Raw genomic sequence first — 17,396 nt, forward strand, 5'->3', positions numbered from 1 at the left:
ACATACATGATATATATGTATGTACATATATATGTGTAGTTGAGTTCAATTATACTTAAATACAGCATATATTAACCATCTTCATCTATGTAAATGTCTACATTTTTTGTAAATCAGTGAAAAACTTTCTCTATTAGTAAGAATTTATTTTGTGCCGTAGTATGAATTGCTTGAGGTGTGAACCAAAAGCATTTAAACAGTAATTAAAATGATTCACACTATTCAAGGAAAATGAATATGGATATATAGGTTTTCTTTGTTCTTAAAACATACCTGTTATTTTTACTCCTTCCTTCGTTTCGGCTGGTACACCGACACCAAACTCATTTTCTCCAGAGACTCTGAAGTAGTAAATTGCCCCTTCTTGTAAGTTGGTAATTTTGTAGGAGAGGCGGTTACAGTTGTTGGTCACAGAGACCCACGCTTTCTTACTGGCCTCCCGTTTTTCTACGTGGTAATTCTTCACTGGTGCTCCACCGTCATTTTCAGGAACATCCCAGGATAATACTGCAGACTCTTTGGTGACATCATGTACAGTAATGTTGGCTGGAGGACCAGGAGAATCCAAAACTTTGACGACCAAGGTCAGTGAGGCAGCATTCAAGACATTCTGGATCGTTAATGTATATTTTCCAGAATCATTTCTGTTGGCATTTTCAATGGTCAGTGATGTTCGAGACTCTGTGGAGTCAATATAAGCTCTAGTGCGGAGGTCCGTGTCTGGTTTACTCCAGGAGACACTGGGTACGGGTCTTCCTCGGAAAGGCACAGTCATGGTAAAGGAGGCGCCGGCCTTGACAATCAAGGTCTTCCTCATTTCTGTGTCAAGATCAAATACAGGTTCTTCTTCTCTTTCCTTTGCTATCTGGGGATCGGAGCTATCACTGGGATCACTAGCACCGACCTTATTGATAGATCTTACTCTGAAAACATATTCGGCTCCTGTGGTTAGTCCACTTACTGTGTATTCAGTGCCTCTTAAGTTCTGAATGGCAGTTTGCCAGTCAGTTTCATCAGATTTTTTGAATTCCACGGTGTATCCAGTTATTGGGGCCCCACCATCAAATAAGGGCTTAATCCAGCCAATAGTTATATTGGTCTTGCCTGAGTCCACGACACTGGGTTTGGATGGAGGAGATGGTAAGAACACAGGATCTTCTGCCCGAATTAGGGGAGAAGTTTCACTTGGAAGGCTCAGGCCTGCAGCGTTTTCTGCATATACCCGATATTCATATTCACACCCTTCACGAAGTCCTGTGGATTTCACTCTCAGATCATAAACCGGTTTTTTGTTTACACGTACCCATCGTAGGCTGTTTTTCTCTCGCCTCTCAATGATGTAACCAGAAATTTCGCTGCCTCCATCACTCTCTGGTCTCGACCAGCAAAGTGTCATGAACTCTTTGGTCACAGATGTAATTTCCAAAGATGTAGGTGGACTTGGAACTGTAAATGGATCAAGGGCCTTTACAGCCATGCTCTCCAGGGGCTCGCCAACACCGTATTTATTAACACCTGTTACTCTAAAGATGTACTCATTGCCCTTGAGTAACTTGGTCACTTTACAAGATGTCGTCCTTAATTCTCCTTCACATATTGTCCAAGCAAGGCGACTTGTCTCACGTTTTTCTACAATGTAATAGTCAATAGCTGCACCGCCATCTTCTTGGGGCGGTCCCCAGGAAAGAGAGCATTTCTCAGCAGTGAGGCCAGTTATTTCAAGTGGTCCTGCAGGTGGGCCAGGCTTATCAAGTACCTTGCAGTTAACTGCCATAGACCGAGTTCCAGCAACATTCTTCACTGTTAGCACATACTGCCCAGAGTCTCGTCGGACACAGTCTTTCACTGTTAGCAAAGTAGTGTAGTCCGTTGATACAATTTCTGTTCTTGCTCTCTCTTCAATTTCTACACCATCCTTGGCCCAGGAGATTATTGGCAGAGGTCGCCCTGCAACGTCTGCATTGATCTTAAGGACCTCTCCAGCTTTGACAACAATGACATCTCGGAATTTGACATCCATCATAATTCTTGGAGCCTCAACATCGTCTTTAACTGTGATAGGTCCAGTGGATTCAGATGGCTCACTGATTGAGTCAGCAGCATTCCTTGCGAAAACCCGGAATTCATAACGTTGATCTTCAGTGAGTTCAGTTACTTCAAAGTATGTTTCTGGTACATTAGTAAAGTTACATTTCAGCCACCTGCCATCTGGTAGTTCTCTACGTTCAATGATGTAGCCAGTGATCTTAGCTCCACCGTCATAATGTGGTTTTGACCACTTAAGTGACACAGATTTCCTTGTGATATTTGTGACTTCAGGTTGTCCAGGAGGGTCACAAGGGTCTCTCGCAGGGACTGGCTCACACGATTTACTGCATTTACCAATTCCAGCAATATTCTCAGCATATACACGATACTCATACATCAGTCCTTCATCAAGGCCAGAGACTTTCATTTGCGTATCGGCAATGAGGATTTTATTTGCTTTTGACCAAAGAATGCTGCTTCTTTCTTTATACTCAAGGTGATAACCAAGTACTTGACTTCCTCCATCATTAACTGGCACTTGCCAAGTTACCAACATGGTGGATTTTGTGGCATGCACAACTTTAGGAGTACCAGGAGGACCCGGGGGGCTGAATGGATACTCAGCAACTACAGCAGAAGAGTCACTGTAGGAGCTCTTTCCAAAGCGGTTTTCTGCACAAACACGGAACTGATACTCACTTCCTGTGACTAGACGAACTATTTTAATGGATGTTCTTGCAACTGCTTGTGAAACTACATGCCATGTTGTAGAAGTGGTTTCTCTCTTTTCAACGATGTAATTGCTAATCTGGCAGCCACCGTCATATTCTGGAGGATTCCAAGAAATGGTTATATTGTCGCAGCTAACCTCATCAATATGTATAGGCCCGGGAGGTCCTGGTTTGTCAAGCACAATTACAGTAATAGGAACTGTTATGGATCCAGCACTATTTGAAACACATAATTCATAAGTGCCAACATCTTCCCTTGAAGCTTCCTTAATTGTAAGTGATGTTACAGTCTTTGAAGAAGAAACATGGACCCTAGTCGTCTCTTTAAGGGTCTGACCATCTTTTTTCCAGCTTACAGTAGCTTGAGGTCTTCCTTTAAATGGAACGTCAATCTTCAGTTGGTCTCTGGCCTTTACATTGAAAGTATTGAAAGGAAGCTCAACTGAAGGCTTTATTTCAATATCCCTTGCGATTACTGGCACTCCAAGTTGTCTTGGATCACTTTTTCCTTTTTCATTAATTGCAGCTACCCTGAAGATATACTCCTCTCCAGCAGTTAGGCCTGATATAGTTGCTTCTAGAGTCTTCACTTGTGTGCAGATGCTCCATTTTTCACTTCCTTTAGTCTGCATTTCAACTACATAACCAGTAATTTTGCTGCCACCGTCACTTTCTGGTTTCTCCCACTTAATTGTAGCTGTGTTACGGGTCACATCGACAAGAGTTACTCTTCCAGGTGGGAGGGGTGGTTCAGAAGCTTTAACGGGTTCAGTTGTTTCAGCTGGCAAACCAATTCCATATTCATTGGAAGCCAAGACTCGGAAGTAGTAAGAACACCCTTCTTGGAGATTTTCGATTTTAAAAGTGTTCTTTGTGCAGTTGTTTGTAACAGTAGCATATGCTTTTCGTGTTGTTTCTCGTTTTTCGACAATGTAGTTTGTAATCTTAGCTCCGCCATCAATAAGTGGTGGTTCCCAAGCCAGTATCACAGAGTCTTTCTTCACTTCTCTTACAGTCAAATTCACAGGGGCACTTGGTGAGTCAAGAACTCTGACGTTAACAAAAGCAGTTTTAGAGCCACTGTTGTTTTCTAGTGTCAGATTATACCGACCACTGTCAAATCTGGTAACGTTATCAATTACCAGCATTGTGTATGAGCTGGTCACCTCAATCTGGGCCCTGTCAGTGAGAACACCTTCGGCCTTTTCCCATTTCACTTCAGGTTCTGGGCGACCTTTGATAGTGACAAATAAGCGTAAAGTAGCACTCGCACGCAGAGTGACCACTTTTCTGAGATCAGCATCCAGTTCTATTTCTGGTGGCTCTTGTCTCTCTTTAGCAGCAACTGAACCAGGTATAGTTGCAGGCTCACCTACACCTTCAGAGTTGATGGCACAGATACGGAAGTTATATTCAGTATTTTCTTTAAGCTTGGTCACTGTGAACTGCTTTCCTTGTAGTCCTGTTGGTGGAGTACATGTTGTCCACTCATCAGCAGTGGCTTCTTTGACCTCAACAACATAGCCCTTAACAGGCGCACCACCATCATAAATTGGTTTATTCCATGCCAGGGAGACAGAAGATCTGGAAGTGTCTGTCACTTTTGGATTACTTGGTGGTCCTGGTGGATACAGAGCATCACATGCACGATAGAAAACAGAAGGCTCGCTGGGTTCACCTACACCAGCTGCGTTTTCAGCAGCAACTCGGAATTCATAGGAATGCCCTTCAGTAAGGCCAGTTACCCTGAATCGAAGATCTGTTAGTGTTTTCTTGTTGCACTTGGTCCATCTAACGCCTTCCTTGTCTCTTTTTTCAAGAATATAGCCCTCGATTTCTGCACCTCCATCATCTACTGGGCGTGCCCATGTTACGACCATAGAATCTTTGGTGATTGCTGAGACTTCGGGTGGTGAAGGAGGACCTGGTGGTTTATAAGGATTACGGGCTATCACAGGCTCAGATTCCAGCGGCTCTCCAATCCCATATTTATTCACAGCCATGACACGGAAAATGTACTCATTACCAGGAAGAAGTTTAGTGACTTTGTAGTTAAGGGCCTGCACCTCAGTTGAAACCTGGGTCCAGGAGAGTCTGCTGGTCTCTCTCTTTTCAATGATGTAATGTGAAATACTAGCACCACCATCATGTAAAGGTGGGTTCCATGCCAGGTAACATTTTTCAGCAGTAACCCCAGAAATTTTCAGAGGCCCTTCAGGAGGCCCTGGCCTGTCAAGTACCTTTACAGTGATGGGTATAGTCTTGGTACCACCAACGTTACTGAGTTTCAGGATGTACTGTCCTCCGTCACTACGTATGCAATCTTTGACAACAAGGGTTGTCCTCTGAATAGTAGACTTGATTTCCATTCTGGCAGCTGTTTCTTCAAGCTCTCTTCCATCTTTTGACCAAACAATGTCAGGGATAGGTTTGCCACGAATATCTGCTTCAAGGACAAAAGTCTCTCCTGCATGAACAACGATGACATCTTTATATTTGGGATCCAGTGAGGCATTTGGTGCATCAATCTCATCTTTTGCAGTAATGGCACCAGTACTCTCGGATGGTTCACTAAAGTTGCCAGCTGCGTTTCTTGCAATTACTCTGAATTCATATCTTTGGTCTTCTACGAGTCCACTCACTGTAAATTCAGTTTCTAATACATTGGTAAAGCTGGCTTTCATCCAACGGCCATCAGGTAGATCTTTCTTTTCTACAATATAACCTGTTATTTTGCTGCCACCATCGTAGGCGGGTTTCTTCCATTTCAGTGTGACATTGTTTCTTGTAATAACAATGGCTTCAGGGCGACCTGGTGGGTCACAAGGATCACGAGCAACAAAGCATTCCGACACTTTGCTTGGTTTGCCGATGCCAACAATATTTTCAGCAGAAACTTTGAACTCATATTCAAGGCCTTCATCAAGCCCAGTTGTTTTGAATTTGGTGTCTTGAATGGGAGTCTTATTTAACTTGACCCATAAAATGCTGTTCTTTTCTTTCTGTTCAAGATGGTAGCCAATAACTTTGCTGCCTCCATCATTAACTGGCTCGTGCCATTGCACAAGCATTTGATCTTTTGAGACTGATGTCACAAAAGGAGTGCCAGGTGGTCCAGGTTCTTTAAATGGATATTGTACGATAACTGGTTTAGAATCCAAGGGGGCACTTTTTCCATACCTGTTTTCTGCAAAAATTCTAAACTGGTACTCACTGCCCGTTTTCAATTTGGTTATTTTAATTGTTGTTCTTGCCACTGTTGCTGATACCATGTGCCAAGTGGTGGTGGTGGTTTCTCGCTTCTCTACTATGTAGTTGCTTATTTGGCAGCCACCAGTATAGGCTGGAGGTTCCCAAGATATGACCACAAAATCTGCACTAACTTCATCAAACCGAACTGGTCCAACTGGAGGTCCAGGCTTTTCCAAAACGATAATACTGAGATTTTCAGTTGCGGTACCTGCACTATTTGTTGCTGTTACAGTGTATTTCCCAAAGTCATCTTTGTTACTTTCTTTAATGTGCAAAATAGTTGAAGTAGCTGTTTTCTCAACATTTACTCTTGTTGTCTGTTTAAGAGGCTCGCCATCTTTGACCCATGAAATTTCAGGTCTTGGTCGGCCAATAACAGGAATTTCGATTTTAAGATCTTCACCAGCTTGGACACTGTATGTGTTAAATGGTAACTTAAAACTAGGCTGTATAGTCAAGTCCTTGGCTATGACAGGAACACCAAGCACTCTTGGATCGCTTTGTCCTTTCTCGTTGTAAGCCTTGACACGGAAGTGATATTCTTGCCCGGAACTCAAACCAGTAACAACCGCATTACAGACTTTGGATTCAGCCACGACACTCCATTTTTCTGTTCCTTTGGGCTGCATTTCAACAACATACCCCAGAATTCGGCTCCCACCATCATGTTCAGGTTTCTCCCACATCAGGGATGCGCTGGTCTGGGACACATCAGTGAGTGTGACCTTTCCTGGTGGGGAAGGAGGTTCAGATGCTTTCACAGCGTCAACAGTTTCCACTGGAACACCAACTCCAAATTCATTTTCAGCCATTACTCTAAAGTAATAAATGGCTCCTTCTATAAGATTCTCAACTTTGAGGCTTGTTTTACTGCATTTATTACTCACATTAGCATATGCTTTCCTGGTTGATTCACGTTTGTCGATAACATAGTTCTTGACCTTTGCACCCCCATCAATTAAGGGTGGGTCCCACACCAGAAGGACAGAGTCTTTTCTCACTTCTTTGACTGCCAAATTCTGTGGTGGTCCTGGGGTGTCAAGAACTTTCACAGTTACAAAAGCAGATTTAGACCCACTGCTGTTTTCCAGCTTGAGAATATACTTTCCAGCATCATTTCTATCACAGTTATCTATTGATAGTTGGGTATAGTTTGCTGCTTTTTCGATTTGGACCTTATCTGTGAATTCGCCTTCCTCTCGAGACCAGGTGATCTCGGGTGTTGGGCGACCTTTGAATGGAATGTGAATTCTGACAGATCCACCAGCTCTTACAACGATTCCTTTCCTTAATTCAGAGTCGAGGTCAAGTTCAGGCGCTTCAAGTTTATCTTCTGGTTTCACAGTACCAGGAACTGCTGTAGCCTCACCTAAACCAACTTTATTGAGGGCACAGACTCGTACTTTATACTCTTGGTGTTCAGTGAGTTTTGAAATTTCAAATCGAGTGGCTTTCAGGCCAGTCTGGGGAGTAACTATTTGCCATTCTTCTTCATCTGCTTTACAGATTTCTACTACATATCCCAGAATCTCACTGCCACCATCATAGATGGGTTTACCCCAGGCAAGTGTAATTGAATTTTTAGTGGTGTCTACAATGTGTGCATTGATGGGGGGGCCAGGTTTGAACACAGGATCGCAGGCCTTATAATAAACTGTAGCTGGACTTGGTTCTCCAACTCCAGCTGCATTTTCTGCAGAGACTCTGAATTCGTACTCATGATCTTCTGTTAATCCTGTTACTCTGAGCCGTAAGTCTGTAATGCGGCGTTTATTACATTTAATCCACCTAATGCCACTTCTGTCTCTTTTCTCTACGATGTAACCAATAATCTCACTTCCACCATCACTGTCTGGACGGTTCCAACAGACAGTCATGGAGTCCTTGGCAATGTTGGTGACTTCCAAGCTTTTCGGTGGTCCAGGAAGCACGAATGGGTTTTTCATGAGCACTGGTGCAGATTCCAAAGGCTCGCCAACACCATATTTGTTGACAGCCATTATACGGAAAATATATTCATTCCCTTCTAAGAGTTTGGTAACTTTCAGAGAATTGGTTACAACCTCTGAAGCAACAACAGTCCAGGCAAGCCGACTTGTTTCTCTCTTTTCAACAACATAGTGAGAAATGTCACTGCCACCATCTTGAAGTGGTGGAGACCATGCTAATGTGCATTTTTCAGCGGTGACTCCAGTAACCTGGACTGGCCCTTCTGGAGGCCCTGGTCTGTCTAACACTTTTACATTTACTGGGAATGACTTAGAACCTGCAACGTTGGAAGCTCTTAAAATATACTGTCCACCATCAATTCTAATGGCATCCTTTACAATAAGTAAAGCCTTGAAATCTGTGTTCTTTATTTCATATCTAGCAGATTCTTCAATCTCCTTATCTCCTCTTAACCACTCAATGGTAGGTAGGGGCTTTCCATGGACATCTGCTTCAAGCCTGAATGTTTCTCCAGCATTTACCACAATTGTGTCTCTAAATTTTGGATCCATTGAAATTCTTGGGAGTTCGACCTCATCCCTGGCAGTTATTGGTCCAGTACTGTCAGAAGGTTTGCTTATTGCACCTGCTGCATTCTTTGCAATGACTCTGAATTCATATCTTTGATCTTCAGTAAGACCTGACACAGTAAACTGAGTTTCAATGACGTTTGTGAAGCTGGCTTTCATCCATCGACCTTCAGGCAGATCACGCTTCTCTACAATGTAACCCGTAATCACACTTCCACCATCATAAGCGGGTTTGGTCCATTGTAAAGTGATTTCATGTCTTTTAACGATTATTGCTTCTGGGGTTCCTGGTGGGTCACAGGGATCTCTGGCTACATAGCATTCGGAATTCTTGCTTGCCTTGCCTATACCAACAATATTTTCAGCATACACTCTGAATTCATATTCAATGCCTTCTTCAAGATTGACTGCTTTAAACTGGGTATCATGAATAATAGTTTTGTTGACTTTTGTCCACAAAATACTGTTTCTTTCCTTCTTCTCAAGGTGGTAACCTATGACTGGGCTGCCACCATTATTGATTGGTTCATGCCACTGTATAACCATGGAATCTTTGGAAATGGCTGTGACAAACGGTGTACCTGGTGGGCCTGGTTCTTTGTAGGGATATTGAGCTACAATCGGCTCAGATTCCAAGGCAAAGCTTTGTCCATATCTGTTTTCAGCAAATATTCTGAACTGATATTCTGTACCAGTTTTCAGTTTGGTCACTTTGAGTGTTGTTCTGGCCACAGTAGCAGAAACAACATCCCATACTGTGGTGGTTGTATCTCTTTTCTGAACTACATAGTTAGTGATCTGGCAGCCTCCTGTATATGATGGAGGTTCCCAAGATAAGGTAATACTTTCAGCACTGACTTCATCAAATTTAACAGGTCCTTTTGGAGGATCAGGCTTATCTAGGGTTATAATCTCAATGGATGCCGTCTTCTGCCCAACCACATTAGCAACTGTGATTCCATAATGTCCACCATCATCCTTATGAGTTTCTTTAATACTGAGCACGGTGAGGTCAAATGAATCAGTGACACTGACTCTTGTAGTCTGCTTCAGTGGAAGATCGTCTTTAGTCCAGGTAATAGTTGGCTTAGGACGTCCAGAAATGGGTACTTCTATTTTCAAATCTTGGCCAACCTGTACACTGTAACTGTTAAAGGCAGGTCTCACATCTGGCTCAATGACCAGATCTTTGGCGACTATTGGAACTGCAAGAGACCTAGGATCACTTCTCCCCTTTTCATTTACCGCCACAACTCTAAAAAGGTACTCTTCTCCCTGAGTTAGGTTGGTAATTACGGCTTCAAGAGACTTGACTCGGGCACACTCTGACCATTTCTCACTGTGTTTAGCTTGCATCTCCACAATATACTGAATGATTTTACTGCCACCATCATGTTCAGGCTTTGTCCAGCTCAAAGAGACACTGTTTCTGGTGACATCATCCACAGTGATTTTTCCTGGAGGTTGTGGGACTTCTGCAACCTTAACTGGATCATCAGTGTGGGCGGGAAGGCCAATACCATACTCGTTCTCAGCTGTGACTCTGAAGTAGTAACTACAGCCTTCTTGGAGTTGATCGATTTTCCAAGAATTCTTATGGCAGTTTGTTACAACTGCAGCATATGATTTCCTTGTGGCTTCACGTTTCTCAACAATGTAGTTTTTAATTTTGGATCCCCCATCCAACAGAGGAGGTTCCCATGTAATTGACACTGAGTCTTTAGTGATTTCTGTGACTTTCAGATTAACAGGTGGACTTGGTGTGTCCAGAACTCTCACAGTCACAAAGGCAGACTTTGTCCCACTGCTGTTTTCTAATGTGAGAGTGTATTTTCCACTATCATATCGGTTGACATTGTCAAGAACAAGGGAGGTGAAGCTGCTAGTGCTGTCGATTATAGCTGCGTCTCGGATCTCACCATCCACTTTGCCCCATTTAACTTCTGGTGTAGGACGACCTCTAATAGGAACAAATAACCTTAAGGAACCACCTGCCCTTATATTTAGAATTTTCCTCAGTTCCAGGTCAAGGTCAATGTCTGGTGCTTCCAACTTTTCTTCAACTATAACAGGTCCAGGGACATCAGCATGTTCTCCCACTCCAGCTTTGTTAACAGCACAGATACGGAAGTTGTACTCATGCTTTTCCAATAGCTTCTCCACTTCTATGTTTGTTTTACTGATTCCAGTCGGTGGAGTGCACATTGTCCATTCACCAACACTCACGTCACATTTTTCAACAATGTATCCTTGGATTTCACAGCCACCGTCATATATTGGTTTGCCCCAAGAAAGGAAGACGGAAGATCTGGTAATATCAGTGACTCTGGGGTTGTTTGGAGGTCCTGGTTTATAAATAGGATCACAAGCCTTTTGATAAGCAGAAGGTGGGCTTGGCTCGCTAAGTCCAGCAGCATTCTCGGCTGAGACTCTGAACTCATAGTCGTGATTTTCTAAGAGTCCAGTTACTCTCAAGCGCAGCTCCCCAATCAGACGTTTGTGGCATCTTGTCCATCTGATGCCCTCTTTGTCGCGTTTTTCAAGAACATACCCAAGAATTTCACTGCCGCCATCAGATGCTGGTCTTTCCCATACAACAATCATTGAGTCCTTGGTCACTGTTGTGACTTCCGGAGCCTTTGGTGCATCTGGCACTACAAATGGATTCTTGGCAGTCACTGGCTCAGATTCAAGAGGTTCGCCAACACCATATTTGTTGACAGCCATTACACGGAAAATATATTCATTGCCTTCAAGAAGCTTAGTAACCTTGCAGCCGAGAGTCTGTACGTTAGCATCAACCACAGTCCAAACCAAGCGACTGGTCTCTCTCCTTTCCACAATATAATTTATGATATCGCTCCCACCATCTTGGAGTGGGGGTTTCCAAGCTAGTGTGCATTTTTCTGCTGTAACTCCTGATATAACAATAGGTCCTTCGGGTGGCCCTGGTCTGTCAAGAACTTTGACATTTACAGTGACTGACTTCTCTCCTGCGACGTTTTTGGCCTTCAGTATGTAATTTCCACTGTCAATGCGTATTGCATCCTTTACACTGAGACTGGTGGCAAAGTCAGTGCTCTTAATTTCTAATCGAGCTGTGTTTGAGAGCTCACGATCACCTTTTATCCACTGAGTGGTTGGTATCGGTTTTCCATAAATATCTGCATCAATCTTAAATAGCTCACCAGCATGCACCACAATTGTATCTTTGTATTTTGGATCCATGCGAATCTGTGGTGGTTCTACCTCGTCTCTTGCTGTTATTGCTCCTGTGCTCTCTGAAGGCTCACTAAACACTCCTGCAGCATTTCGGGCTATAACCCGGAACTCATATCTATGGTCTTCAACTAGGCCAGTTACTTCAAACTGAGTGTCAATGACGTTGGTAAAACTAGCTTTCATCCAGCGGCCCTCGGGCAGTTCTTTCTTTTCAACAATATAACCAGTGATCTTGCTTCCACCATCGTAAGTGGGTTTCTTCCACTGAAGAGTCACGGAATTTCTTGTGACAATGATTGGTTCTGGCCTTCCTGGTGGATCACATGGATCACGGGCTACATAGCTTTCAGACACTTTACTTGGTTTGCCGATGCCCACAATGTTCTCTGCAGAGACTCTAAATTCATATTCAATGCCTTCATCGAGGCCAGTTGTTTTAAACTTGGTTTGAGGAATAGGTGTCTTATTCAACTTAACCCAGAGGATGCTGTTTCTTTCCTTGCGTTCCAAGTGATAGCCAATGACTTTGCTACCTCCGTCACTGACTGGCTCGTTCCAGTGTACTTCCATGCTGTCTTTGGAGGATAGTGTTACGAACGGTGTGCCAGGAGGACCAGGAACTTTGAATGGATATTGGGCTACAACAGGCTCTGAAGTAAGGTAGGTGCTCTTTCCATATCTGTTTTCTGCTGCAATCCTAAATTGATATTCACATCCAGTCTTTAACCTGCAAGCTTTTATTGTTGTCCTTGCAACGGTAGCTGACACAATCTGCCAGGTGGTTGTGGAAGTGTCCCGTTTTTCTACAATGTAATTGTTGATAGAACTTCCACCATCATACTTAGGTGGGCCCCAGGAGAAAGTAATACTGTCAGCTGTCACTTCATCCATTTTAACTGGTCCTGTTGGAGGCCCTGGTTTGTCAAGAACGATAACATTAAGGGTCTCGGTAGCTTCACCAGCTGAGTTAGTCAGTTTAACGATGTAATGTCCAACATCTTCTCGGCATGCTTCCTTTATTGTCAGTAGTGAGTTATTTTCTGTGCTCTCGGCGTTTACTCTGGTCGTCTGCTTCAGTGGCACATCATCTTTATGCCATGTTACGGCTGGCGTAGGGCGTCCAATGAATGGAACATCGACTTTTAGATCTTCACCTGCCAGGACAGTGAAAGTAGTGAACAGAAGTTTGAAGGCTGGCGGAATGACAAGATCCTTGGCAATTACTGGCACACTCAGTTGTCTTGGATCGCTAATGCCCTTCTCGTTCTGAGCAGACACACGGAAAGAGTACTCTTCACCCTGAATTAATCCAGTAATAGTGGCTTCGGTGACTTTGACTGTGGCACATGTGACCCATTTGTCACTGCCTTTGCTCTGCATCTCTACGATGTAGCCTAGAATTCGGCTACCTCCATCATGCTCAGGTTTCTCCCAGGAGAGTGACACACTGTTTCTTGTGACGTCCACCAACGTTATCTTTCCTGGAGGCAGAGGTCGTTCTGATACTTTCACAGATTCTGCAGTTTCAGCAGGCAGCCCGATGCCGTATTCATTTTCGGCGAGAACCCTGAAGTAGTAACTGCAGCCTTCTTGAAGCTGGTCTACTTTCCAGGAAGTCTTGTGGCAATTTGTTGTAACAGTTGAATATGCTTTCCTTGTTGATTCCCGCTTTTCAACAATATAGTTCTTTATTTTCGAACCTCCATCAATAAGAGGAGGCTCCCATGTCAGTGTGACAGATGTCTTAGTGACCTCCTTTACCTTCAGGTCCTGTGGAGGGCCTGGTGTGTCTAGTACTCTGACATTGACAAATGCAGACTTGCTGCCTGAGCTGTTTTCTATGGTTAGTATGTACTTGCCACTGTCGAATCTGTTTACATTTCCAATAATAAGCAGGGTGTAAGAGCTTGTGGACTCGATGCTAGCTTTATCTAAAGATTCTCCGTGTTCTCGGGTCCACTTCACCTCAGGTGCTGGCCTTCCTTTGATGGGAACAAAAAGTCTCAGAGTACAGCAAGCTCTTATGGTAACAACTTTGCGCAGTTCGGCATCCAGTTCAATCTCTGGAGGCAGCATCCTGTCTTCAGCCTTTGGAGTTCCAGGAACAAGTGCAGGTTCCCCAATGCCTTCAGAATTCATGGCATAGATGCGAATTTTATATTCCTGGTTCTCTGTGAGGTTGGTGATAGTGTAAGAAGTTGCCTTGAGCCCAGCTGGTGGCGTGACGATCTTCCATTCATCTTCCTCTGGCAGGGCGATCTCAACCATATACCCAGTGATTTCGGAACCACCATCATAGATAGGTTTGTTCCAAGCAATCGAAATGGATGATCTGCTTGTATCTAGAACACGTGGGTTACCTGGTGGGCCGGGTTTAAACACAGCATCACAAGCTTTATAAAACGGACTGGTAGCGCTTGGTGCGCTGATTCCAGCCGCGTTCTCAGCCATGACCCGGAACTCATACTCATGTCCTTCTGTCAGCCCAGACACTTTGTATCTTAAATCAGTAAGGGTCTTTTTGTTGCATTTCACCCAGCGTTGGCCTGCTTTATCTCTCCGCTCCACAATGTAATTGATGATTTCACTGCCACCATCAGAGTCAGGGTGTCCCCAGCAGACAACCATGGAGTCTTTAGTGATACTGGTAACTTCAGGGTTTTTAGGTGGATCAGGAGGTCCGTAAGGATCCACTGCAAGCATAGGCTCTGAGTCCAGTGGCTCTCCAACGCCGTATTTGTTTACAGCCATCACACGGAATATGTATTCATTGCCTTTCAAGAGTTTAGTGACCTTTAGTTTTGTTACTTGGACTTCTGAGGCTACATTTGTCCAGGCCAGTCTGCTGGTTTCACGTTTCTGAACGACATAATACTCAATTTTGGCACCTCCATCATCCAGTGGAGGCAACCATGACAGTACACATTTTTCTGATGTCACTTCAGATACAGCTAAAGGTCCTTCTGGTGGGCCTGGTCTATCAAGAACTTTGACATGGAAGATGTGTTTAGCAAAACCACCAGGATTAGTTGCTGTAAGGGTATAGGCACCGCCATCCCTTCTCAGTGAATCCTTGTTTACCAGATTAGTAGAGAAATCTGCAATTTTAATTTCTAATTTTGCTGTGTTTTCAAGCTCCTTTCCATCTTTGGTCCATTCCATTGTTGGAGGTGGGCGACCTGAAACATCAGCTTCCAGCTTGAATGCTTCACCTGCTTTTAATGTAATTGTGTCCTTAAATTTGACATCCACCATTATCCTTGGGGCTTCAATGTCGTCTCTGCATGTGATAGCATCTGATGGCTCAGATGGTGGGCTAATAGCACCAGCAGCATTTTTGGCAATGACACGGAATTCATATGCGGCATCTTCGGTTAGTCCACTGACTGTAAATTCATTCTCTAAAATGTTGCTGAAGTTGGCCTTTAGCCACCGTCCATTAGGAAGATCCCGCTTTTCAACTATATAACTAGTAATTTTAAAGCCTCCAGTATATTCAGGCTTAGCCCATTTAAGAGTCACTGTGTGTCTAGTAATATTGAGAGGAATTGGTTTCCCGGGTGGGTCAATGGGATCCAAAGCTAAAATAGGTTCAGATGGCTTGCTTGGCTTGCCTTTGCCCGCCATGTTTTCTGCAATCACTCGGAATTCATAAGCAATACCATCTGTTAGTCCACTTGATTTGAAAATGTTGCCAGGTACTAATGCTTTGCTCACAGTCTGCCACAGAATACCATTTCGTTCTTTTCTTTCAACGTGGTATCCTAAAATGGGGCTTCCACCATCAGAAAGAGGCTCATGCCAGCTGATTGTTATTGAGTCCTTGGTAACTGCAGCCACCTGAGGGGTACCAGGAGGCCCAGGGACCTTAAATGGATAGTTGGCAACCACAGGTGCTGACGTGATGCCGGGGCCCACTCCGTATCTGTTTTGAGCTTTGACCCGGAACTGGTACTCTACTCCAGTAGTAAGGCGAGTGGCTTTGTAGGTAGTGCGTATGACAGTGGTTGCTAGTTCAACCCATGTGGTGCTGTCAGTCTGCCGCATTTCTACCACATAGTTGCTTATGGGCACACCTCCATCGTTCTCAGGTGGTTCCCAAGAGAAGGTGACAAAATCAGATGACACTTCATCAAATTTGATTGGTCCAGTAGGTGGCCCTGGGATGTCATGGACTTGAATGGTGATGACATCACCAACCTCTCCCACAATGTTCTTTGCTGTTAATGGGTAGGGCCCACTGTCACTTCTTATGCACTCGTTGATGTTTAAGATGGTGGAAGTTGCTGTATTCTCAAAATTAACTCTCTGTGTCTGTTTAAGAATCTGGTCTCCTTTCTTCCACGTGACCGTGGGCTTTGGTCGACCGAGCACTGGAATTTCAACTTTGATGTTGTCGCCAGCTTTAGCGATGACTAATTTCTGATAAATGCCACGGAGATCCAGTTCTGGAAGCATGGTCTGCTCCTTGACAATGACGGGTCTGCTTTCTCTAGGGGCACTTCTCCCTGCACTGTTCACTGCCATTACCTGGAAGGTGTATTCTTCCCCTTCAGTCAGATTCTTCACAACACATTCCAACCCCTTCACGGTTGTGATGTGGGTCCACTGGTCAGAGCCTTTTCTCTGGGCTTCAATCACATAGCCAGTGATCTTACTGCCACCGTCGTGCTTGGGTTTAGGCCATGCCAAGCTGACTGTGCTCTTAGTTATGTCCATAATGTTAAGACTATCTGGTGGTGATGGTGCTTCGGAGGCCCTTACGGGCTCTGTTGTTTCTGCTGGCTCGCCAATTCCATACTCGTTTTCTGCCATCACTCTGAAGAAGTACTCACATCCTTCAGACAAGCCAGTGACTTTATATGTGCATTTATGGCACTTAGTGGTGACTGTGGAGTAAGATTTCCGTGTTGCTTCTCGTTTCTCCACGATGTAGTTTGTGATGCGTGAGCCCCCATCTATCAGAGGGAGGTCCCAGTGCAGGGTGACACTCTCCTTCGTGATGTCAGTAGGTCTCAGGTTGAGGACAGGTCCTGGTGTGTCCAAGACTCTGACATTAACGAAGCCACTCTTCTTCCCCGCAGGGTTTTCTATGGTCATCACAAATTTACCAGTGTCGTATCTGTTACATTCCGGGATGATCAGGAGCGTGAATGACTCTGTATTTTCGATGTTCGCTCGGTTTTTAAGGTTGATGCCATCTTTGGTCCATGTCACTTCAGGGGCAGGTCTCCCTTTAATGGGCACGAATATTCTAATGCTGAGTCCTGCTCTCACAACAAGAGTTCTTCGAAGCTCAGCATCTAGTTCGAAGTCAGGGGCCATCTCCCGTTCCACAATTTCAACATTTGGAATCACTGCTGGCTCCCCAACACCAGCATCATTGACGGCACTGATTCTAAAATTGTATTTTTCTTTAGTCTCAAGATCAGGGACCACAAACTCGGTGATTCTGAGGGCCGTTCCTGTTGTATCTTTTATCCAGCCCTCATCTCCTACTTTTTGATGCTCTACGACATAGCCAGTGATTTCAAGGCCACCGTCATAATGAGGCTTGCCCCATGCCAAAGAAGCAGATTTCTTGGTAGTGTCGGTGACACGTGCGTTTGAAGGTGGTCCTGGGGGATCTGGAAAGGAAACAGGC

The 17,396-nt window shown here is 44.2% G+C and overlaps 1 protein-coding gene across 31 annotated transcripts in view; it reads right to left on the reverse strand.

The window, feature by feature from the left end:
- Positions 1–17,396, reverse strand: part of TTN (titin) — a 276,712-nt gene that overhangs the window by 32,938 nt on the left and 226,378 nt on the right. For all 31 annotated transcript variants that reach the window (XM_088830575.1, XM_088830572.1, XM_088830570.1 and 28 more), the window contains one exon: positions 274–17,379. In XM_088830575.1, the coding sequence (XP_088686701.1) occupies positions 274–17,379 (17,106 nt within the window). The remainder of the gene's footprint in view (positions 1–273; positions 17,380–17,396) is intronic.

The sequence above is a fragment of the Moschus berezovskii genome, chromosome 2, assembly GCF_049115385.1.
Source record: "Moschus berezovskii isolate FMDL1 chromosome 2, NW_MosBer_1.0, whole genome shotgun sequence".
NCBI lineage: Eukaryota > Metazoa > Chordata > Mammalia > Artiodactyla > Moschidae > Moschus > Moschus berezovskii.